Source organism: Anabrus simplex, chromosome 4 (genome assembly GCF_040414725.1).
Source record: "Anabrus simplex isolate iqAnaSimp1 chromosome 4, ASM4041472v1, whole genome shotgun sequence".
NCBI classification, from domain to species: Eukaryota; Metazoa; Arthropoda; class Insecta; order Orthoptera; family Tettigoniidae; genus Anabrus; species Anabrus simplex.
In genome coordinates, this window is record NC_090268.1 from 285,498,952 (window position 1) to 285,525,565 (window position 26,614).

General features: G+C 38.7%; 1 protein-coding gene across 6 annotated transcripts in view; it reads right to left on the reverse strand.

Moving 5' to 3' along the window:
- LOC136871886 (myosin-IIIb) overlaps positions 1–26,614 on the reverse strand; it is a 320,961-nt gene that overhangs the window by 122,729 nt on the left and 171,618 nt on the right. For all 6 annotated transcript variants that reach the window (XM_067145555.2, XM_067145558.2, XM_067145554.2 and 3 more), the window contains exons 5-8: positions 25,172–25,348; positions 23,632–23,934; positions 22,463–22,627; positions 154–270 (exon numbers count right to left, since the gene is read on the reverse strand). In XM_067145555.2, coding sequence (XP_067001656.2) covers positions 154–270; positions 22,463–22,627; positions 23,632–23,934; positions 25,172–25,348 — 762 coding nt within the window. The remainder of the gene's footprint in view (positions 1–153; positions 271–22,462; positions 22,628–23,631; positions 23,935–25,171; positions 25,349–26,614) is intronic.

The following is a 26,614-nucleotide window of genomic DNA, read 5'->3' on the forward strand; positions in this document are numbered from 1 at the left end:
GGAAGTAACAAATTTGAGAATTAGAGAATTATTTTTTCCAAACTCATATAGTTAAAACAACAAGTCTTATAATAATGCAAATTCTTGCATACCTTGAATACTGTACCACAGTATAAAAAACCAGATTCTGGATAAGTTAACCATAAGACTTACTTGATCGGTATAAAGCCGAAGATCAGTGAATGGATTTACAGCCACCAGAATGTCACCAATATATGTGTAAATCTTATTCTGCTCAAATCGGCATTGTAGTTGTTCCACAATTCCATCCTGAAGTAAAAAGACACAAATGTGTAATTTATACATTTCCTATCTCTTAATAAAATAGAGTTTAGAAGCAATTGAAAATATATATGAGGGAGAAATTTTGAAATAATCCACTAAATATGACAATATATGACTAAACTAGTACAAAGTTACATGTGAAAATTGTAAATATTGACTGTCAGTTGCATTACAAGGGTTATTACAATAAATTGAATGTATAGTGTAACTGACGGAATATGTCTGCCAAGGTCATTGATTCTCCAATAGGTACCTACTCCCATAAATGTAGTAACATAACAGCTTTAGCTTTCACAGCCAGCACCACAATGAATATAGAAGAAATCATTTTCCAGGCTTGTAGGCCATGGTTGAATTGGGTTAGTAGTTTACAATGTTTCATACGAAATTGCATCTGGCAACCTCTTAAGGTCCCCAAGAGAGAAGTGCCATCCTCACTCACCTGCAGGAGTCTGCAAGATCCCAAGTAGCTGCAGAAAATTTTACTTACTGTAGGTTTGACAAAATACAGTTATCAGCACAAGATTTGAGGAACACAATTGACACAGCTGACTAGGACAGACTGAGAAGTCCTCTGGAGCTTAATTTTCTCTACCAGAATGCCACAAAATACTGTACAATATGGGAACATGGATATACTGTCAAATCACAGTATACTACCATGTTCAATTACAAGGGGAAGCTTTAGAAATTTTCAAACATACCAAAAATTTCAATAGGAGGGAACAAAATGAACAGCTAAACAGAGCCTGGATACCCATACTCAAAACATTTAAGATAAAGAAGCTAAGTGGATGCAGGAGGGAGGGAACAGTTAGGGGAAAGTATAACCAACCAGCAACCGCAAGACACCACAAGTCAATCAACAAATGCCAAGCCTTCCTCTGCACAGCAAATAGTCCAAATTGTGCAGAGAACAGCATGCCCATATCATATACATTGGAAGAGCACAGACACAGCTTTAGTCCGCTACTAACTTTCAGAGAGATTAGAACACTTGTGAATGTTGGGCAAGTTTTCAGGTGAAATGTTGGAAGCTACTAATCCAATTTGATCACAACCTATGAGCCCGGAAAATAATTTCTCCTACATTCAATAAAAGAGGAGTCTGTACAGCCAGTGAATCTCTGCCAAATAAGTGGTCAGATTCATGAAGGAGAAGGACGTAGTTATAATCAGGCTACACAAGGTCAAACTGAAGAAAGGACTAGAAAGAACACTAAAGGACAGATACAAGCTGTTTTATAGTAAGGGACAGGAAACTAGAAATGGAGTATGTGCAACATTTTCAGAGGATAGAGAGGAATAAATACACTGACTGACAGAGCAAATGCAACACCAAGAAGGAGTGGTCAGAACTTTATGCCAATTGCAGGGTAGACTGACGTCACTGAGGTATGCTCATGATGTGAAATGCGCCGCTGTGCTGCGCACGTAGTGAACAATAAATGGGACACGGCGTTGGCGAATGGCCCACTTCGTACCGTGATTTCTCAGCCGACAGTCATTGTAGAACGTGTTGTCGTGTGCCACAGGACACGTGTATAGCTAAGAATGCCAGGCTGCCGTCAACGGAGGCATTTCCAGCAGACAGACGACTTTACGAGGGGTATGGTGATCGGGCTGAGAAGGGCAGGTTGGTCGCTTCGTCAAATCGCAGCCGATACCCATAGGGATGTGTCCACGGTGCAACGCCTGTGGCGAAGATGGTTGGCGCAGGGACATGTGGCACGTGCGAGGGGTCCAGGCGCAGCCCGAGTGACGTCAGCACGCGAGGATCGGCGCATCCGCCGCCAAGCGGTGGCAGCCCCGCACGCCACGTCAACCGCCATTCTTCAGCATGTGCAAGACACCCTGGCTGTTCCAATATCGACCAGAACAATTTCCCGTCGATTGGTTGAAGGAGGCCTGCACTCCCGGCGTCCGCTCTTCGCTCAGAAGACTACCATTGACTCCACAGCATAGACGTGCACGCCTGGCATGGTGCCGGGCTAGAGCGACTTGGATGAGGGAATGGCGGAACGTCGTGTTCTCCGATGAGTCACGCTTCTGTTCTGTCAGTGATATTCACCGCAGACGAGTGTGGCGTCGGCGTGGAGAAAGGTCAAATCCGGCAGTAACTGTGGAGCGCCCTACCGCTAGACAACGCGGCATCATGGTTTGGGGCGCTATTGCGTATGATTCCACATCACCTCTAGTGCGTATTCAAGGCACGTTAAATGCCCACCGCTACGTGCAGCATGTGCTGCGGCCGGTGGCACTCCCGTACCTTCAGGGGCTGCCCAATGCTCTGTTTCAGCAGGATAATGCTCGCCCACACACTGCTCGCATCTCCCAACAGGCTCTACGAGGTGTACAGATGCTTCCGTGGCCAGCGTACTCTCCGGATCTCTCACCAATCGAACACGTGTGGGATCTTATTGGACGCCGTTTGCAAACTCTGCCCCAGCCTCGTACGGACGACCAACTGTGGCAAATGGTTGACAGAGAATGGAGAACCATCCCTCAGGACACCATCCGCACTCTTATTGACTCTGTACCTCGACGTGTTTCTGCATGCATCGCCGCTCGCGGTGGTCCTACATCCTACTGAGTCGATGCCGTGCGCATTGTATAACCTGCATATCGGTTTGAAATAAACATCAATTATTCGTCCGTGCCGTCTCTGTTTTTTCCCCAACTTTCATCCCTTTCGAACCACTCCTTCTTGGTGTTGCATTTGCTCTGTCAGTCAGTGTAGAAGAGGAAAAATACAGTATGTAAATAATGGGATAATACGTATGCTCTCAATTCAGCTGAATTTTACTTATGAAGTAATCTTATCTGGGCAGCCACATCACTATTCTCACCAGTCATAGCACATCTCCATCAATGCAAACTCCTATGCTCTTCTCCAAGTCCCATGCTGAGTTACAACACTATCAGTAGTGTCAAATATCTCCTGTGCAGTTTTCCAACCTGCAGGCTCCTTGCAGAAGAGAATGTCTTCCGCGAGAGCATTAATATACAGTATCTAACAAATGTTAGCAACTGCTCCGTGTTTGTGCTATCTGTACTCTCTTTCAGCTGTATAGTATTTTGTGGACTTCAATTTGTTTCTTCAAATATTCTACCATACTTGAGATCCTATGAGAAAACCAGATGAAGGGGTAACAGCCAGATTTTTTTTTTTACTAATAATGTACGGCATCATGTCCTTGGCAGTAGGCAGTAAATATGACTTGCCATGAGAGTGGGTTTTTATGACTTTTCCTGTTCTTAAACTGATTTTGAATAGCTCCCTCTGTGGACCAATGATAGAGTGTCTACCTCCAAATCCCAAGATTTGCAGCTTCCAATCCAGCAGAGGTAGTCGTATTCTCGAAGGGTGGAAATAAGTCCACTCGTCACTCCACCTCATACAATGAAATTAATTAAAACTCAGTCATAGATTGTCCAAGAGGAATCCAGTTTCCTTTGCCATTCAGAAAAGGAAAATGGAATGACAAAATTGATGTACAAGCAGCCTAGATGGCATCAAATTCAAATGCTTACACACAGTAGCTGATGCCATACAATTATCGTTATCATCATCATCATCATCATTATTATCATCACTGATTTTGAAAGATGTCCCTTCATATTTAGAGATAAAAAAGGCAACTTTTGTTTTCAATTGCCTCAATTGATCAACGTACCATTTCAGCAAGTAGCCATCATTAAACTTCAAGTATATAGTATAATAAACTAGACTTTACAAATTTTGCGAGTTCCATGTTGCTAGCATAAATCTTGGCTTGAACAGTCTCTCCCACATTATATGCATGAAAACACAATGTATTGCAGCTGTATATAAGGTTTCTGACTTTGTTCTGACTGTTCGTACTGTTCTAGGAAATTAGTCTTTATATAAATTTGGCATTCCAAGCGTAATTCTACTGATGTGGCATCACAGTATATGGTATAGCTTGATAATGGAACAGACTGTCTTCAATTCTTGATCGCTCTGATTTTGTAACTTCGAATTCAAACTTTAGGAATTGCATATAGCATTCTACCACACCATTTGTTTGGGGATGCATACTGTATAATATTATTATTATTATTATTATTATTATTATTATTATTATTATTATTATTATTATTATTATTATTATTATTATTATTATTATTATTATTATTATTATTATTATTATTACAGGATAAATGGGAAACAGCGTTATCCAAGAAGAAGAAGAGGGAACAGAGGCAGAAGAAGACAGATGAAGATGAAGGTACTCAACCTGAATCAGTACCGGTATCTGAAACTGTTAAAAAGAACAAGCAACGGAAACGTTCAACTATAAGAAGCCGCCCTGAAGCCGTACTTATTAAACCGATGAATGGCAAGACTTTTGCAGATGTTGTGAAGGATATCCGTAGTAAGGTGGAGCCAGAAGATAGTGGCGCTGGTATTAGATCGATCAGGAAAACTGTATCTGGAGCGGTTCTTCTTGAATTTAATAAGGCCACGGAAAAGGAGAATAGAGAAAATTTTAATAGAGCACTTAAAGGTGCTCTTGGTCACGATGGCGAAGTAAAGGTTTTGACGCCTAGAACTACATTGGAAATTCGGGATATGGACTGTACCATCACTATTTCCGAAGTAGAGGAGGCTGTAAGACAAGAATTAGAAAATCCTAATCAAGAATTGAAGGTCTCAATCACAAATCCGAACAGCAGGGGAAAAAAGATCGCCATTGTGGAGATAGAAGATAGCGAGGCACGAAAGCTGTTAGACATAGGCAAAATTAAAGTAGGCTGGCTATACTGCGGAGTAAGACGGTGGGCCGTAGTTCCTCGGTGCTTTAGATGTCTGTCATATGGGCATCAAGCACGAAACTGTAAAGGATTGGACAGAAGTAAACTCTGCTTTAAGTGCGGGGAAGCTGGTCACAAGGCAGTAGGATGCAAAACGAGTCCACAATGCATAATTTGCACAGATATAGGCGTTGAAGAGTCAAAACGACATCATGCTCTTGGCTCAGGAAAATGTATTGTGTTTCGTGAAGCACTGGAAAAGGCCAAAGAGCAGTGGTGAATGGTACAGATCCTTCAAGCCAATATACACAGGAGTCTAACTGCCAATGATCTATTGACGCAGATGACCTATGAGATAGGAGCAGACATCTTGATTCTTAGCGAACAATATCAAGACAGAGATAAACCAGGCTGGTTTTCAGACAATCTAGGGACAGCTGCGATATGGGTGCCAGACCTTGGAAAATATTCAGTTATAAATCAAGGATGCGGGGATGGGTTTGTCTGGGCCCAAGTTGAGAAGGTAATTTTTGTCAGCTGTTATTTTACCCCGAATGAGGCTATTTCTGACTTCCAGACAAAACTAGATGGGCTTGAAGATACTCTGCAAGGGATGAACACTACTAACCTAGTTGTTGCTGGTGATTTTAATGCTAAAGCAGTTGAATGGAACATGCCTCAAACAGATTCTAGAGGGAGACGTACAATGGAGATGGCCGCCAGATTAGGATTAATGGTTATCAATGTTGGTAATGCGACAACCTTTCGGCGACCAGGATGTCAGGGAACTATACCAGACGTAACCTTTGCTTCTGAAAACATTGCGTCTAGGATAACTGAATGGCGAGTAATTGAAGAATATACTGGAAGCGATCACCAGTATATCACTTTTCGTGTACTTCAAGAGACTCCGCATCTAAGGATTACCACGCGCAAGCCAGAAAGATGGAACATAGCTACTATGGAAACAGAAAAATTTCATGAAGTAATACTAAATGGAATGGACTCTATGCCGGATACATGTCACGGAGGCAATAGAAGCATAATTGCTAATAAATGCGTGGAACACACCATGAGACTCCTTCAGCAAGCATGTGACGCATCAATGACCAGAATCAAACAACGGAGAGGCAAGCGTCCAGCATATTGGTGGAATGAAGAAATTGCTGAGTTGAGGAAACAATGCCTGTGACTCAGACGAAGGACACAAAGAGCACGACATAACGATGAAGCTCTTTCAGTAGAGTATAAGACTATGAAGAAAAGACTGCGAAATACAATTAAAAAGAGTAAAGCCGACAAGTGGTGGGAAATGGAAGTGGATGAAAATCCATGGGGATTAGGGTATAAAATCGTTATGAAGAAATTTGCGATGCTGTCAAGCCCTATCATGGATCCACGCACAATGGAAGAAATAGTACACACACTATTCCCTGATCATGCAGAGAGGATTGATGATGAGGCCGAGAAAGAACTAGTTAATGTGCCACCTTTTACAACTGAAGAACTGATAACAGCAATTAATTCCCTTAGAAATAAGAAAGCCCCTGGACCAGATGGTATTCCAGCAGAAGTACTAAAGGTGGCAGTTGAATTATGTCCTCAACTGCTGTTGAGAATGTATAACCATTGTTTGAAAGCGGGAATTTTTAGCTTTCATTGGAAGATAGCTAGACTGGTTCTGATCAGTAAAGGGAAAACTGGGGGTTACAGACCCCTATGTATGCTGGACACTGCTGGGAAAGGTTTAGAGAAGCTATTACAACCGAGAATACTAGCAGCAGTCCGATTAGCTGGCGACCTATCTGACCAACAACATGGATTTCGCAGAGGCCACTCAACTCTAGATGCCATGAAAGAAGTGGTGAAGACAGCAGAACGAGCTCAAATGGGTAATCATTACTCTAGAAAGCTGACGCTTCTTGTGACTCTAGATGTTAAAAATGCTTTCAACTCGGCAAGATGGAGTGATATTTTGGAAGCTCTAAAAGAAACTTTCAAGCTACCAGAATATCTCATGTATATACTGCGAGACTATTTGAAAGACCGTACATTGTTATACAACACGGAAGATGGTCAGAGAAGAAAACGGCTCACAGCTGGTGCAGCGCAAGGCTCAATTCTCGGACCACACCTCTGGAATATCATGTATGATGGTTTGTTACGGCTGGAGATGCCAGAAGATGTAAAACTTGTGGGTTATGCTGATGATGTGGCTGCTGTGATAGTAACTCGTAACCTAGAGCTGGCTCAATTTAAATTGAATCAGGTGATGCAACGTGTCAAAGAATGGATGATAAATCACAAGTTAGAACTCGCAGATCATAAAACGGAAATTATCCTCCTGACGAGGAAAAGGATTAATACTGGTGTACCGATGCAGATCGGGCAGATAGCCATCGAAACAACTAGGAGCACAAAATATCTTCGTGTAACGCTTGATACTAAGCTTACATATTGGGACCACATCCAACGGGTAACAGATAAGGCGGTAAAAACCATGACTGCACTTAGTAGACTCATGGGAAATATCAAAGGGCCGAAATCTAGTAAAAGGCGGCTTCTCATGTCGACTGTTCAATCGATACTGCTATACGGTTCGGAAATTTGGGTTGAATCGTTAAAAATTGCGAAATATCGGAAAAGAATTGCGGCTGTACAACGGAGAGCAGCTTTACGAATTGCTTGCGCATATCGTACAGTATCAGAACCTGCGATTCTAGTAGTAGCAGCAGTAGCTCCTATTGACTTGTTGGCCTTCGAAAGACAAGAAATTTAGCTCACACAAGAAGAGCTAGGAGGGAAAAGGGCAAAGGCTTTGGCTCTTAGTCGCAGAATGCAACGATGGCAAACAAGATGGGAAGATGATTTTAGAGGAAAATGGACTAAAAGATTGATACCTTCTCTGGGCGTATGGGTTGGCCGAAACCATGGTGAGGTGAACTACTATCTCACACAGTTCTTGACAGGTCATGGATACTTCCAAAAATTTCTTCATAGACTAGGACTAGCAACTAGTCCGGCGTGCATATACTGCGGTGATATCGATGACGTATTACATACTTTCTTTGTGTGTGTTCATTGGCTGCCACAAAGAAGATGCTTAGAAGTTATGCAGGGAGAAATGACGCCAGAAGGGATCGTGTCAGTAATGCTACGAAGTCAAGAATCTTGGGACCAGGTGGCAGTTTACGTAGAAAATATTCTGCGTCAGAAGAAGAAGGACCTGGATGATTACGACAGACAGTAAAGCAGAAGAAGGAAGATGAAGCACAAGATGCATTAAGCACAACATCCGTCCTGAAGTAATGCGAGAGCGGTTTCCGGGGCGGAGATAAACGTCGTGGAAAAAGGAAGTGTGGTTTTTAGTGGGTAAGAATCTCCACACACTTGTTGAGTGCGGACCCTCACAAGCGTCTTATGAAAGATTTTCCACACTCCCTCGCAAAAAAAATTATCATCATCATTATTATTATTATTATTATTATTATTATTATTATCATCATTATTATTATTATTATTATTATTATTATTATTATTATCATTATTATCATTATTATCATTATTATTATTATTATTATATCATTAAATAAAAATGTTGAATTTCACAGCGGTCATACCCATCGTTCACTGGTTAATTGGCTTCCTCAGGAGGTCATTGGTGGTGTCCGACCCATGATAATGGGTTCGATTCCAACCAACAAAAGAGAACACTAAACCTGAAAGATTGCATTTCATTTTAGCAGGTCTACCTATAAAAATAAAACTATATTACTCCTATAAAAGCAGCCCTGCAGTGTCTTCCTACAATGATGTAGAAGTAAAAGGGAGTGAAATACCAGCACTCTTATCTATATAATTAATTCAGAAGGATGAGATGAGGAGGTATATACAAGGAGTAATGCATGGTTGATAGTTAGCAGTGGCGATTTGACGGAGCGAAGCCTAGCACACCTATCCTTCAAGTTCCCCGCGCCTATCAGGCATACAGCAGGAAGCCACGTACGGTGAGACGAGAGTCTGGGCTGCAACATCAGTCTCCGAAGCCTTGTTCTCAGAAATACATGCGGCGTTTTTTTCTCATTGCTTTCAAGTTCTGTAAATCGAACAATGTGGAAATTGCTTACATTATAATGTGCTTTAGATTTCCATTGCTCTCATTTGAGGTTTGGGCTTCACTGATAGCCTTGGTAGCCCTCAGTATACGTCACTGCTATGCATGTTGGGCAGATAGCATTGAAGCATCTAGGAGTACTTAGGTATAAAGCTTGATACCCAGCTCACTTTCTGGGACCATATTCAGTGGATAACAGATACGGCAATGAAATCAGATACGGCAGTGATGATGATGATGATTCTTGTTGTTTAAAGGGGCCTAACATCTAGGTCATCGGCCCCTAATAGTACGAAACGAGATGAAGTGAAATGACAAATTTAAAACCCAAAATCCTCCACTGACCACAATTCAAAACGTGAGGACGAAGAATGAATGGATGGATGGATATGAATTTAAAACAATCAGTGGGACCGACCTACAGTGCCTCACATGCACAGAAGCTGGCGTAAAACAATAGTATTACAGACCAAGGGACTGCTTCTATAGCACGATACTGAATCGATGATGCTTGTAGTCAAAAGGAGTCCAAAATCCAAGTCATCAGCCCCTCATAATGGTACTTATCGCTAGAAAAGTAGAACCATGGTATTTGTCATGTTGCGGTACTAATCAAGAGTTGCGTAGACTCGTCGCATTCCACACATTATGGTACTACTCACACGTAATGAATTTCGCACATGTATTACAGACCTACTGTGTTTCGCACATTGCAGCACCATTGACAGGCAACACAAACCTATGATGTTCATCACCTAAGTGTACTAACCACAGGGACTCATACTATCCTGCGGTGTTCCTCATATAGTGGGTACTAATCATAGGCAAGCCAGAACCATGGGTTCCGTCATCCCATGGTGTCGCTCATATAGTGCTATTCATCACAGGTACTGTAAAAGCCACCACGCTCTCATTTGCTACTAATCACAAACCTATTTGGTACCTAACATAGTGGTACTACGTGCAATGAAAAGTGACCCATGGTGTTCCCGCGTGGTGGTAATAATCACAAGGAGTTTCATGGTTCTAATATAATCATCCCTTGGTTGCCCCTTTTAGTTGCCTCTTACGACAGGCAGGGGATACCGTAGGTGTATTCTTCGTCTGAGTTCCCCACCCACAGGGGTTGTGTGTTTGGTCTGCAAGAGGTATTTTATTTCCCTCAAGTCCGTCGGCAAGCTGGTTGGGACCCCGCTATCCGCCACCTGGGACGCACCACTTGGGAGTATCAGCTCTACCCCTGCTACACCAGCGTAGTAGGTTCGTGGATATAGCAGTGAAATCACTGTCTGTGCTGAGTAGATTGATGAGTAACATTAAAGGTCCGAAATCTAGTAAATGGTGGCTTCTTATGTTGACTGTCCTATCTATTATTTTATATGGCTTTGAAATTTGAGCTGGATCTTTGAAGTTTGAAAAGTATAGGAAAAGAATGGCAGTAGTGCAGTGGAGAGTGGCTTTATTATTGCATGTGCATATCATACAGTGCTGAACTGCAGTTCTCACAGTAGCAGCAGTAGCCCCCACTGATTTATTAGCTTTAGAACAACAGGAGATTTGGCATACTCGAGGAGAGCTGGGAAGGAAACGGGCAAAGAAGCTAGCTCTTAGTCACAGAATGGAGCAGAGGCAACAGAGATGGGAAGATGGACCAAACAGCCGATACCATCCTTGGTTGAATGAGTCAACAGAAATCATGGGGAAATAATTACTTTACACAATTCTTGACAGGATATTGATACTTTTGAAGTTTCCTTTATAGAATAGAGCGAGTGAGTAGCCCAATGTGTTTTTACTGTGGTGACATTGATGTATTCCTCACTTTTTTGTATGTGACCATTGGTTATCACAACAAAGATGTTTGCAAGCTAAGCAGGGAGATCTGACACCAGATAACAATGTACATGTTATGCTGCAAAATCAGGAATCTTGGGATCAAGTAGCAGTGTATATGGAAAGTATAATTGCATCAAAAGAAGAGAGATTTAGATGCCTATGAGCTACAATAAAGAAGAAGTAGAAGAAAAAGAAGAAGAGAGGCTTCATGCATGATACCATCCTGAAGTAATGCGAGAGTGGTTCCGGGTCAGAAACAAACATAGGATGCAAAAAAAAGTTTATTATGTCACCTATTCAATACATGTAGATATAGTATCTTCGAATACGGATCAATAATGATATTTATCATTTGCAAAATCAGAAACATACGTCGTGGGAGAAGGGAGTGTGGTTTTTAGGGGGTAAGAGTCCAACACACTTGTGAAGTGCGGACCCTTAGAAGTGTATTATTGAAGATTTTCTACATTCCCTATTGTTGTTGTTGTTGTTATTATTATTATTATTATTATTATTATTATTATTATTATTATTATTATTATTATTATTATTATTATTAGTATTATTATCATCAGAAAAAGTAAAGCCAATAAATGGTGGGCACTGGCTAAAGAAGTAGAAGATGATCCATGGGGACAAGGTTATAAGATTGTCATGAAGAAACTCGGGACATTTTCAACCCCGAGTGCGGATCCGCAAACAATTAAACAAATTGTGGATACACTATTCCCAGACCATCCAGAGAGGATTGACTGTGAAGATGAAAAAGAACTGGATGATATACCCCTCTTCACTGTAGAAGAGCTGAGCTCTCTTAGAAACAAGAAAACTCCAGGACCAGATGGTATACCTACAGAAGTGCTAAAGATAATATCATAACTTTGTCCAGAACTGTTGCTGAATATGTACAATCATTGCCTGCAAACGGGTGTTTTTAGTCCCCGATGGAAAATGGCTCGTTTGATTCTGATCAGCAAAGGAAAACTTGGTGGTTATAGACCTTTATGTATGCTGCACACAGCTGGAAAAGGCCTGGAGAAACTTCTGCAGCCCAGAATCCTCTCAGCAGTTCAACTAGCAGGGGATCTATCTGTTCGTCAACATGGATTTCGGAGAGGACACTCGACGCTAGATCCAGTGTGGGAGGTGGTGAATACAGCAGAAAGGGCACAAATGGGCAACCATCATTCCCGTAAATTGACACTTCTTGTGACCCTGGATGTGAAGAATGCCTTCAATTCGACAAGATGGAGCGACATGTTGGTAGCTCTTGAAGAAACTTTCAAGCTACCACAATATCTTATGCGCATAATGAGAGATTACTTCAAAGATTGCACTCTGTTGTATGATACGGAAGATGGAGAAAAGACAAAGCGTCTGACGGCTGGTGCTGCGCAGGGATCAATCCTTGGTCCAGTTCTATGGAACATAATGTATGATGGCTTGTTACGTTTGGAGATGCCAGAGGACACGAAGCTTGTGGGCTACGCTGATGATGTGGCCCCCTTGATAGTAGCTCGTAATGTTGAAATGGCTCAAATTAAACTAAACCAGGTGATGCGGTGCATAAAAGAATGGATGATGAGCCATAGTCTAACATTAGCCGAACACAAAACGGAGATAGTTCTTCTGACGAGGAAAAGGATCGAAACTCTTGTACCAATGACTGTTGGAGAGTTAGTGATAAAAACATCTGCGAGCACAAAATATCTAGGAGTGACACTTGACTCCAAGCTCATATTCTGGAATCATATTCAGAGAGCGAAGACAAGGCAGTAAAATACATGACTGCACTTAGCAGACTAATGGGAAATATTAAAGGTCTGAAATCCAGTAAACGACGTCTTCTCATGTCTACGGTTCAGTCAGTGCTCCTATATGGCTCTGAAATCTGGGCTGAATCCTTGAGATTTGCTTGGTATCGGAGAAGGATAGCTGCCGTACAACGGAGAGCAGCTTTACGTATTGCAAGTGCATACCGCACGGTTTCCGAACCTGCAATCCTCACGGTGGCAGCAATAGCCCCAATAGACCTACTCGCATTGGAGCGGCATGAAATCTGGCGTACAAAAGGAGAGCTGGGAAAGAAATGTGCAAAGAAGCTTGCCTTCAGTCAACTGATGAGGCGATGGCAACTCAGATGGGAAAGTGACCCTCAAGGCAAATGGACCAAGTGACTGATACCACGCTTGGATATCTGGGTTGAAAGGACCCATGGTGAAGTAAATTACTACCTCATGCAACTTCTAACAGGAGATGGATATTTCCGGAAATTCCTGCATGAATTGGGCAGAGCGAGTGACGCAGCATGCATATACTGTGATGACATTGACGATGTATTTCACACCTTTTTTTGTATGTGGCCATTGGACGATTCAGAGAAGATGGGTGGAAACTGAACTAGGAGAATTGACAACAGATACTATTATTTCGGTGATGTTGCGAAATCAGGAATCCTGGAATCGCGTGGCAGTGCATGTGGAGGACATCCTTCGTCAGAAGAAGAAGGATTTGGAAGCATACGAGCGTTCGTAAAGGAGAAATGAAGAAAGAAGACGTCTGAAAGACAAAGCACGATATCACCCTGAAGTAATGCGAGAGTGGTTCCGGGGTGATGACACACATCGTGGGGAAAGGGTGTGTGGTTTTTAGTGGGTAAGAATCCCACACACTTGTGGAGTGCAGAGCCTTCACAAGTGTCTTTTGAAGATTTTCCACAATCCCTCGTAAAAAAATTATTATTATTATTATTATTATTATTATTATTATTATTATTATTATTATTATTATTATTATTATGTTATCAAAAAATTATTTCAGGAAGACCAAGAGTACTGATAGTATCTGGTAGGATTTGGGTAGTTGCTACAGAGCTGAGAGCCATTTTTGATACTTAAATATTATGTCCCTTTGACTTAGTATCAATCAGGATGAAAAGATAATCTCAACCTTTAGAGCCTGTTTGATTAATATGGATGCTTTGAACTTTTGTTTCAGTCTCATCCCATGGGTTGAATGGTACTTTTGTTCATTTAACTTGACAGTGATTGATATGTAATTAAATATCTTCATCACTATTCTTCTAGAACCAGTGATGTTTTGCTGTATTTTTACATTTGAAATCTTCATATGTATTTTTACATTTGAAATCTTCATATGGGAAAAAAACTGAGTTCACGTTTACCGCACACACTGATTGTGGAATCATGATCTGATGCACTTTGAAGACAACCTCACCTTGAAGAGAATACTGTTCACATCCTGAAGATCACCTAGTTTCAATAAGAAGTCTAAATTGGGGACCATGTTGCTGAACGTATCACAATACAATAAGGTGTGAGATAATTTCGTATCCTCTTTCCAATCCTTCTTAAACCCAAACCCCATGACACTACAGCCCTTGAAGGGCCTTGGCCTACCAAGCGACCGCTCCTCAGCCCGAAGGCCTGCAGATTATGAGGTGTCATGTGGTCAGCACCACGAATCCTCTCGGCCGTTATTCTTGGCTTTCTAGACCGGGGCCGCCATCTCACCATCAGACAGCTCCTCAATTCTAATCACGTAGGCTGAGTGGACCTGGAACCAGCCCTCAGGTCCAGGTAAAAATCCCTGACCTGGCCGGGAATCGAACCCGGGGCCTCCAGGTAAGAGGCAGGCATGCTACCCCTACACCACGGGGCCGGCTTTCCAATCCTTCTTACTGAAGCTATTTTTTTAATTCCCTTTGAAAAAGTTGATTATGCAAACAAATCAATGAGAAGCAAATAAACACCATCCATTATACAGATAACATCATGATACTTGCTAACAATTTAGAAAACCTTCAATTCCTTTTGAACAGCATCAATAAAGAAAGTTAGAAAGTTCACTCACATTATTACATTTCCTCGCCTATTATTTTATGTTATTTCCTTTGCTTACTTTATTAACCCTATGCCGTCCCTGCTGATCTGAACGTTCCAAAGCACTCGTCACACATGCCATCATTAGAAGTGTGTTGACGGAAATACTGAAAGATCTCGTGAAACCATAGTGCATTACTATGACTCAAAGCTCTCAGCATCTTGTTGACAGTCTTTCCTGGTGTATTTCACAAGCAAACCTAGTTTATAAACATTGTATTCTGGTTAGGGATTATTTATATCGAGTTCTCATCATGTCGTCTGCTTATCGTGGGAAAGCGTCATCAGGTTTGAAAGAATGCGAAATTGGAATATGTTAGAAATTAGTGGGGGTAGTAAACTTCATAGTACAGGTACAGAATCACTACTACATAGTGATAATGATTCCGAGAATCATAAAAATGTGAACAAATATTGTGTGAAGACCAAGGGATAGGGCTACAAAGAAATGTTACTGGTAATATTGCAATAATCGTTATAATGAATTGGAAATATGGGAAAACAGTGCTGGTTCAAATCATGATTTATCTTCCAGGAGTTCAGAAAAAAATCCAATTAATTGTTGGCTTTGATAAACTTGTAGTAAAGCAGATTAACATTCGTGCCAAATATTTACAAAGAATAACTGGCACTGTTGATACTACCTGGCAAAACATTACTCTGACTACATAAGGGCATGTGTGGTGTTCTGATTTATATGGGTTTGGTTGTTTTACCTGAAACTGACGATTACTTCCTAGGAGACTTTTGCATGTGCCCGCTAGTAACAGGCAATGACACTGAAATGGTTTAGGGTACTTGGGCAATATTTAGATTCAAAATTAGGGTTAGCACAAATATATACACACTGATCATTTAGAAATGAAATGTAAAAGAAATTACATTCATATCTTTATTCATTTGACTTCTATTGTTGTTTACTTTACAGGGTGGCATTTATGCTGCAGCGTCTATTGGGATTTAAATACCCCTATCAGAAAAAAACAGTAATTCCAGCCAGGCAGCAGCCCATAAATGGGAAACAGCAAAGGGCCTACTAATTGATGGTACTTTATAATATCATCACCACCACCACCACCACCACCACCACCACCTCACTGCTGTCTTATGCCCCTTCTTCAGTTCTTTTTCCAAGAGTTAGTATAATCAATGATGATCCCAAAGGAAGTATGAATTTAAAAATTCAGAAATCAAATTACTTACCCGAATATTGTCATTTGTCAAAATAATCATCACCATCATAATTTTACACTTTCTCTTTTCTTAAATAGCCAATCAATTTTGTTTCTTGTTTGTATGTTAATATTTGAAGAGATTATACAAGAGGATGAAAACATTGATAAGTCAGTGTGGGAAATTGGAGCAACAGGAGGAGGAGACAAGACCAAACATGAAAACACAAAAGGACAATGTTCACATATTTATACCCTGCCATCTTCATCTTCAAATAGATTGGCTCTCTCATTAATCCCAATTTTTCTATGTCCCTTTCTTCTCAGCTCCCAACAAGCTCATTTCTGCTTCCGAGCTTTATCAGGAGGGTGGGCCTCAAAACTCATTGAGGGGTCATCTTGACAGATCTTCAGTCTTGATGTGGGAAGTACTTACGTCATCTGATAGCCAATAATGGTTTTGCCAAACTTTCCTAATCTGTAGGCCCTCCTCATCTTGACAATTTCTACCAAAGAGTAGTTGAAATATCAACATATTTCAAATGTCAACACAGCTTAATGTCCTAGATAAAGATCAAAGCTCGTCAGTTAACATCAGCTGTGAAAACCTGCACCAGTGCTTTTTCCAGTTTAACCTTCACTAACTCTATATTCAGGTAATAATTTGTTGTAATCTTAGAAAAATTTGTTTGTATGCATTGAATAATTGGTCCGTCTCAAACACTTTCTCTTTAGCTCTTTGAAACTCAGTATATTTGTGATTATATGTTTGGTGATTGTTTCATACATGCATGTTCTAGCTCCAGAAGAAAGAAAAAAAAAAAAAAAAAAAAAAAAAAAAAAAAAAAAAAAAAAAACACAAAATTGTTTTCTCTACATAAAATAGATTATTTTGTACGTTCAACTTTATTTATTGCTTTCACAAAAATAAACCCAGCTGAGGAGAGTAACAGATGGAAGCATTTTAAATATTCAACATATATTGCTTGTCTGATGAGCAACTATAGTGAGGGAACTACTGTACTTGCTATAAACAGATCAATTACAAATTTTTAATGTTCTGTAAAGAAAAGAAAAAAAAAAGAAGAGTCTCCAAAGGTGAGAAAAATCTAAGGCTGTAGATATTAAGTGGATAGAGGTCAAATCCTAAGTATCGACTCGGCTCAGTTGTGTGATATTTGATGGTTCTCAAATATGTCACCCTTGTGTATATAGAGTTACTGGCACATAAAAGAACTCCTGCAGGACAAAATTCCAGCACCTCAGCAGCTCCTAAAACCATATAAGTAATTAGGGGAACATATAACTAATAATGTTATTAAGTGTTGTATGCCAAGGTTAGTTTGGAGTGTACCTGATTACAGAAAGGAATTCCTACTGGCACCATCATGCATTACTGAAACAATAGTTCAAAGAATTGTGATATAGGTGGTTTGGAATGCACAGTTCTGCTTTTTCACACTTCGTAGCAATGTTCTACACTTCTATCCACAGACTTAGTGCTTGCTTGTTGTTTAAAAAGGCCTAGCATCGAGGTCATCTGTCCACACACAGAGACTTAGTAGTCCTTTTTGCAGCACTAGAGACCTTTCTTCTTTACGGGATTTTAAAACACTGGTGTTTTGGTAACCAGTGACTTTGTGGCTATTTGGAAATATTGCTGATGAGCCAGAAGATACACAGATGAAGATTTTTATGCTGGATGTTCTACTTCAGATGCTACGTGTTAATGGATTACTATAGCATGTGTCTGCATGAAATTGTACATTGAAATTTATCTATGTAATAGATCTCTATCAAGCAGAATGTCCGTCTGTCCGTCTGTCATACGAATCCATACTGTTCCACCAATCTGAACCAAATTTTGTATACTTACCTTTTAGGACCCTGCAGGTAACCCTATCTACAAGAAGTTTAAACATCCCTCTCCAATCTCTAGGTCCTAGTGTAATATAGGCAAAATGTCGAATTTGTTGTACAAAGATGAGAAAGCTCATTGTGTACCTCATAACGCAAAAAACAAAACTCTGTAAGTCTCTATGAGACCGAAAACCATGTTTTAAAACCAACCATTATGGAGATATTGGAATCCCACTAGCCTGCTCTAAGAATCAGATGAAGAAATGATCAGCCGTAACCATGGCAACGTCAACTCAAGGATTCTGCATTGAAATACAAGCCTGGTGTTCAAAGTAGGCACGTGTGTGAATGCAGGCTAGGCCAAGGAGAGATTCAGCTGTACATAATCGAAAATAATGCTGAATCCACAGTTCTCAGGGTTGCTGAGATGATGAGTGACACTCCATATGTCGTTTAAGTCCAAGTTCAGCTCCCATTGGCATTGGGGGGTGGGGGTGGGGGAGGGAGGAAGAAGGGGTGAAAAAGTCCAAAATGGCCACAAGATTATGGATGTATGTTCCAGCACAGCTGTCAATCAAACTTGGTACACATATGACTTACTATCTGGAAAAAATACTGTGGGGTTAAAACACCCATAGCACCCCTCTGGGAAGGGACAGAAAGGGGGTGAAGTATAAAAATAATACAAAATGACCAATATTAATGTAGAAACCATAGTTTTCAGGGTCACTGAGATGAATAGAGGCACTCCAGATGTTCAAGTCCAAGCTCAGCCCCCATTGGCATGGAGGGGTGGGGTGGAAAAGAAAATGTCCAAAATAAGCAAAATTATGGATGTATGTGTATGTTTCAATACAACTCTTGAGCAAACTTCATACACACATGACGGGAAAAAATACTGTGGGGGCAAGACAGTCCTAGCACCTCTAGGAAAGGGGATGGCATGCAAAAATAATCAAAGAAAATCGATATTAGCGATTAGTAAAATTCTTTCAAGAATAAAATTTACTGTGTCCACCTATTCAATACAATTATATTCTGTAGTGATTAAATCCTACATGAATTACAAACACTAATTAGGAACATGGACACAGTAAATTTTATTCTTGAAAACATTTTACTTATTGTTATCTTCAATACGGAACAAAATGAGATTAGTTACTTGTAATTAGTGATTAGTGTCAAATCCATAATTTATGGGGTCCCTAAGGTGAATTGTAACACTCTGGTTGTCGTTCAAGTCTAAGTTCAGTATGGGGGTTCAGAAGGGGTGAAAAAAAGTAAAACAATGACGGAGAGGAGTGCTGATTCCATAGTTTTCGGGGTCCCTAGGCTGATTGGTGGCAGTCCTAGAGACATTTGGAGTCGTGCAAGTCATATCAATAGTACGATGCTTAAATAAATGCAGTTATAACTTACTTTTATTATTTGTTTGAAAGGACCAACTATTTCCCAGACAATCTGGGGTTCCACAAGAAAACAGCTTAAATAAATCATCTGAAATTAAAACTTAAAATGATACAAATAACAATATTTCTAAATCTGCAAGAGTGTTTGTAAACTATCAATCAATGCCACAATGAAGAAATATACAAAAATTCACTTCAAATAGGTACTGGTAATAAAAATCCTGAAAGTAAACATTCCAGAATGTACCAGAGCACTGCAGCTAGTAGATTATAATATGAGCATCAGTGGTATAATAGCATGTTATCTGTATTCTGCATTCCCAGCCTGCAGACAATTGCTAATAGTATGAAGTGAGTGTATATGCCAGCTTTTTACATCACACCGCACCTACACTATAGACGTTAACAAAAATGTCAGCATGCTCACTCCCTAGAGGTAATGACTGATCAGACAATTAACACCATGCATCAATCAAGGTTATTGTAAAGGACATGCACTACTCATGACAACATTCTTCTACATCGGGTAGTCCAATTAAGGATTCAAGGATAAAATCTGACATTACTTCAGATACAGATATCAGAAGACAATAGGATATCTTGGGAAAATTGTTTTAATGACAGTAACAGAATACACAAGCATATAGCAGGAACATTTATTAATTACAGTTTATAATCTTGGACTGGACATCAAAATTATAATTCCACCACCACTTAATACAGAATAAAATTCCAAAAACCATGCAGATTTCCTTACTGATAAAATACAATACTGATTTCACTACACCAGGTTATTAAGGAAACAAATATAGGAGAAACACAATTTCATGCACAAACTTACTGGACATCAAAATTATACTTCCACCACCACATAATACATAATTAGATACAAAAAGCCATGCAGATCATTATCTTGTTAATAAAACAGGATACCGATTTCACTACAATATCTGATGCGGTGCAGAAAACCATGTCACATGTTACTTGGAAAAATTTTGCAGTACAATACAGCAGAAAATCCAAATGGGCCAAACTGATCATTTCTGGCTTTTAGTGTCATCTATTAGTTAAAATACAACCTATTGAACACCTTATATTAAGCTGAAATCAAATTTGTACACTAAAGATATCAACAAACATCAGCATGCTCTTGAACTTCATCATTTTCCAGAAATGAGTAAAAAATGTATGATTAAGTTTAACATACTATAAAACATGAAATTTTAAAACTATGAAGATAGACTCCTTTTAATGTTCAGAATTGTGTTCCCTACTGGAAGGAATTTTTAAAAAATGATTTTGGAGATATGTGGCATAGTTTTCTGTGCTGCATTACATATAAACCACACCAAGTAATTGAGGAAATGGAAAACAAAATACTTAGCTATCATCAGTGGAACACAATTTCATGCACAGCCTTACTGGATAACAAAATCATATTTCCACCACCACTTAATGCCAGAAACTATGCCAATCTTGTTAATAAAATAGAATACTGATTTCACTGCAATATAAAGCCACACTAGGTCATTAAGAAAATAGAATACCTGCAGAGATGTATACACATTGAACTATTCATATTACAACAGGATCACAATTCCATGCATGGACTTACTGGGAAAGACTAACATATTATGTAATTACAAACTGAGAAATACAAATTAAACCTATTGCAATGCATGGATAGGCCTACCTATACAGAAAACATAATATTTTACCAACTTATTCTTCACAGACACTGAGAAACTAAGGGATGAACATGTATTGGGATAGAAGCTATGAGTATTTACTTTTTTTAATGTGTTCAAAAATTATACAAAAGGATTTCTTATATTAATATCACATTTTACTTCTGAAAATTTGACTGATAGTTACATTATTTACCTTATGCTTCACAAGAAAGTGTAGTGTACTCCAAACTACTGTACTTGATATCTATCTGTACATTACCTGTGTGTTTTGTTTTCAAATTCTATTTGTATTAGTTCCACTGAGTAAGCAAGCAATTTCCATTTACAGGCAAAATCTTCAGTAAATACATACAAAGTTGCACTCACTATTCTTTCTTTCTTTCTTTCTTTCTTTCTTTCTTTCTTTCATTCCTAGCTGATCAAATTCTTCTTCAGAATTCCTTCACATGAGGTTGAACTAAACCTAAAACTTCCAACTGAATGGCGAGTAGTTAAGCTAAAAGCTTTCTGGACAAAGTGTATAACTTTATACACTTATTCTGTCCTATAACAGGAATAAATATATGTACGTTAATTTTTTATACCGGTATTAAAAAATATTTCTGTATTAACATATTGTCAAACTCAGGACCTTCTGTCTGTCAAAAGTGATGCACCAAACTTTCCTTACTACCATTCAGGTTCACCTCTAGGGAAAATTGAAGTGGAATTTGACTGGTGAAAAGCTGAGGTAGTACAGCCTTTCTTCAGCATCTCTGATCACTTTCTGTTACTTAAATTTTAGTTATGCTTAATTATCATTCAGTTTCATCTTTGTTAGAGGCAGTACATCCTTTTTCCATGCTGTTTGATCACATTTTGTCATTTTAATTCTAGTAACTCTCAATCATCACTCCATTTTTTGTCGTCTTGAAGGTCTTGCAAGCTAGCACATTTTTGTATCTTGGTGCTAGATGGAACTTCATTTCCTCAGCTGACAGTTGGTTGGAATTGAGATCAGCAGATTACAGTACTATCAAATTCAGGACACATCTGTATCTCATTTTTAGTTAATAATTTAGCTGCATAACTGAATGCTTCAAAATCTGCTTGAAGAAATATCTACTTATTGTATGTTATAGTCTCTTTTCCATGACAAATGTCTTCACAAAAATTTGAAAATTATTGCTCTAAATTCTTCCTGTAGTATGTCTGCTTTTAAGAAAATGACTAGAGTTTTAGTGAGTATTTTAATGAGTTGTATTATTTCTATTTACAGCTGGATCTACACTGTGAATTTTTGCCTTTATCGCACCAGGTTTCTGTCAGGCTAGCTGTACTTATACCTTCCACCTCCAAGCCAAGGTGGTAGTTTGTAGACAATTTCTTTACTAACGTCAAAATCATATGGATAGAGCAGTGGTTTATCACATACCTCAGTAAGAAGGTCAAGAGCTGCAAGATCATCCATATACATGCGCTGTGGTTTGGATTTTCGGTCAGACTTCAGTTTTCCATGTTTAGTGGTTACTTCTGGCTGTCTATGGCTCCGTCCTTCTTTTCGCTGCCTTTGGATTTCTGCCTGCAGTTGCTGACGAACCTGATAACATTCAAAATATTCTGTTTCATCCATGGAAAGGGAGTAAGCAAGTTGTTTAATAATAAATATTTGATTTCCCTCAGTGATCATAATATTACCACTATGGTGACCAATTTTGATGTAATATTTAATTTGAAAAGAAAGTTATAATCTGTGATGTCCATTTTATTTAAATATGAAATTAATGGAATAAAGAAGATCATGCAGTAAGGTACAAGGTCTTTATTTTAAAGATTTTCAAGATAGGCACGATGCTCATTGTATGGTGACCTCACCATGTGGAGCTGCAGTAGAGGAGTTGTCTGCAGCCACAGGCTGACAGCTAAGAGGGAGGGGGATGTAATGTTAATATGTGAGACTGATAAATAACTGATTACCGACTCTGAAAAGAGTTCAGTTTTGTTGCAATCACTCTTATTTTAATACGGTTATTTTGGCAGTGTAGTTTCTGCATGAGTATCCTTAGTACAGTATTGATTAAAAAAGTGATGTTTACACTAGAACATACGCTGCTAATCTGTGAGTGACATTTTTGTAGACCGTGCGATTATCTGGTCAGTTAAATCCCCTTACTTAAATCCCTGAGATTATTATCTGTGAGGGATTTTGAAAGGAAAAATGTACACCAACACCCCACACACCCACAAATAACATGTAAAAATTGTAGTGACACTGGGTCAGTATAGACTCAATGTAGGATTTTCTTGTTTACTATTATCAAAATAAAGATGGCCTCTAAAAGAAGATATACAGTATGCTAAATACTGTATCATTTTTATGATTATGACAATTGTTATTGTCAAATTATTGCCAACTGAAAACATCTAGATCATCAGTCTTATATTTTTAATGATATTTTGACAATATGTTTGTGTATTTTAGTGGTGACACTACAGTACCACTTTTTAGGAGTACTGAAATATGTAAATCTTTAAAAGTTGATGGTAGAACATAATTCTAACCATGACAAACAACAAAATTACTTTATTATTTCATTATTATACCTTTTCTGCAACAACAGCTCCAGTTTTGAGAAGTGGATGTTCAAGCAGTTCCCTAGCAAAAGGTCTTTGCTCCAGATCTTTGACGAGGCATTCACTGATGAAGTCTGAGAGCTCAGGCATGAAATCTTCTGGATGTGTTAGACTTGGTGGTGGATTTCGAGGTATCTGGAATAGCGCCCTCATGGGATGCAGCTCTGACAAAGGCGGATCGCCTTCAGCCAGTTCTATGGCAGTAATTCCCACAGACCAAACATCACAACGAGCATCGTATGAGGAGTCTAGCTGCTGCTCACATGCAATTACCTAAGATCGAAGAAAACATTTTAATTTTGTATTTTTGTAATTTTGTTCAAAAGCAGACAACATGGACATTTCATTCTCACATATTATCCCTAAGCAATCCCTTATTAATTCACTTATTTAGATACAATTTATTTCATTGTTTTCTATCACTACCATCATCATCATTTTAGGGCTTAAGATATGTTTAGTGAACAATGTGTGCAAGGAAGGCAGGTTTAGTGTAATTATAGAGCACTGTAGTACCATAATATTAACTGTAATTATTTAGTCCTGGGATTGAGGTAGATATGAACCACATCTCAACCTACCTGGCTGTAGCTAGGAAAGGAGAGTTGATGATGATTATCATCATCAATGAGGTAAGTCCCCAGGATATTAATATTGCTACTCTCTTATTTGTCTGCATAAGAAGAGAAAGGAGGTTCCATTATCTTAGTGTCTCAATCAAGGATATAAAGAAATCATTTTAACTTCAGTTTACATTTCAAGAGTATATTTTTGTACAGGTTTTGATGTACCCATTAATACTATTCATTTAAGTTACCAAAAAGGAACCATAATTTAATTTCTCCTGTTGTGAAGTATTCAAGTAATACAGACTTTTTCAATCACAAAATTGCTAGGTAGTGTTTTGCCACAGTGTGGCATTCTCATCAATTTGGAGACACCACTACAAGCCTCCTTTTGAAAAAGATGCAGTATAGCTAATTAACTTAATTTCTGATATAGAAGTCACAAGCAGGCATATTTTTACTAGTAGTGTACTGTCATTCCTTGTGCTTCAAAAAGTACTTTAATATATAGCAAAATATTCCATTTTAATTTTTCAGATTTCTTTTTGCTAGTGGTTTAATGTCACACTAATACACTGAACATAAGGATAGGAAAGGGCTAGGATTGGGAAGATAGCATCTGTACCTTAAGGTACACCCCCAGCATTTGCCTGGTGTGAAAATGGGAAAACACGGAAAACCATCTTCAGGGCTGCCAATGGTGTGATTTGAACCCACCATCTCCTGAATACAAGCTTACAGCTATGCAACCCTAATTGCATCATCAACTTGCCCAGTTTTCAGAATTTTTGGAAGTATGTAAACATCCTTTATGTTCCCAGTTTATGGCCCTTCTATTACATGATTATGGTTATAGTAGCCTTAATGATTTCAGCTTCTTGTTTACAGACTAAACTGACTTCAGTGGTTTAAAATTAGCAGTATCTTAAAGTATATTTTCATACCTCAGGTGCCATCCAATAAGGCGTTCCTACAGAAGTATTTCTTCTTCCCAATGTAGCACCAAGATGTGATGACACTCCAAAATCTACTAATTTCACATGCGCATCTTCTGTTAATAAAATGTTATGTCCTTTGATATCTCTGTGCATGCAATGATTTGCATGGAGATATATCAGTGCCTGAAAAAAAAAATATACAAGAACATTTTATGTAGAACAATTGTACATAGACAAAACGCCTTTTATACAAAGTATTACATGAAAAACTGATGATAGTAACAATGGGTAATCTTTCTTGCAACTTTATTAATTATTAGTGGAAAGAACTCCTCTGTAACTATGAGGTACAACAACTAAACAAGTACAAATAGAAGAAATGTATTAGGGGGTTACAAAATATTGCACACATATTGGAAGAAGCAAAACTTAAATTTCTTAAAACTACTTAGAACAGATAGCTTAAGTATATGTATTGTAACTTGATATTATTATAAAGGTCATACAAATAAAAACAAATTTTGCTAATAGTGTCTAAATGCCTGACAAATGGATTGTTAGTTGACAATGCAATATACATTGATGATGTACAGAAATATCAAATTATCCCAAATGTCCAAGCAAGCACACTGCATAATTACTCAGTTCCTAGTAGAAGTCCTAGGGTAATCTTTGATTAATTCAAGTAGTATGTTCATTTTGAGACAGGAACAATGAACATGTCATGACACTCTACAGACTGTTCATGAAGTAAATCATAATCTTGCAATATCAAAACTTACCTCATGAAATTGTTGTTGCTTGACAAATCAAAATCTCATGTGGTAAATTCAATTATTGTAAATATCTCTGAATGTTTGTGTGGGGATATGACTGATTGACTTCTAATAATAGTAAAGAAAGAATATATTCTGCCACATACACACCAAACAATGCTTCATTTGAACAATCAGTTTGCTTCAAACTGCTAATCTGGAATGCAATTTTGCAATTATCATTCAGGAAGAATTAATCATTTAGTTTCAATGAGAAATTCAAGAATAATTTGAGTGAAATGTTTACATCTAAGAATTTTCACTTGTGATAACGTGAAATATAAGTTACAATTTTAACCCTAGAACACAGAACCTTGTAATTTTGATGACAGCGATTTGACAATGAGTTATTTGTACTGTTTTTGTGCGCCACATTTTTGTCCATTGTAGTACCGGGTACCTTCCTAACTCGACAAAAAAGTTGCTGTGATGAATTATTTTCTATGATCGGCTTGTTCATGAGTAAAACACTGAATATCGAGTCATAAATTTTACAAACTGAGTAAAAAACTGAATATAGAGTCATAAATTTTACAAGCTTTTGTGTTTAAAGGTGCAATTATGGGAAGGTAAGTATTCAGTATAGAATTATATGCAACTTATGTTTGTGACGTACATCAACAAGGCATGTATA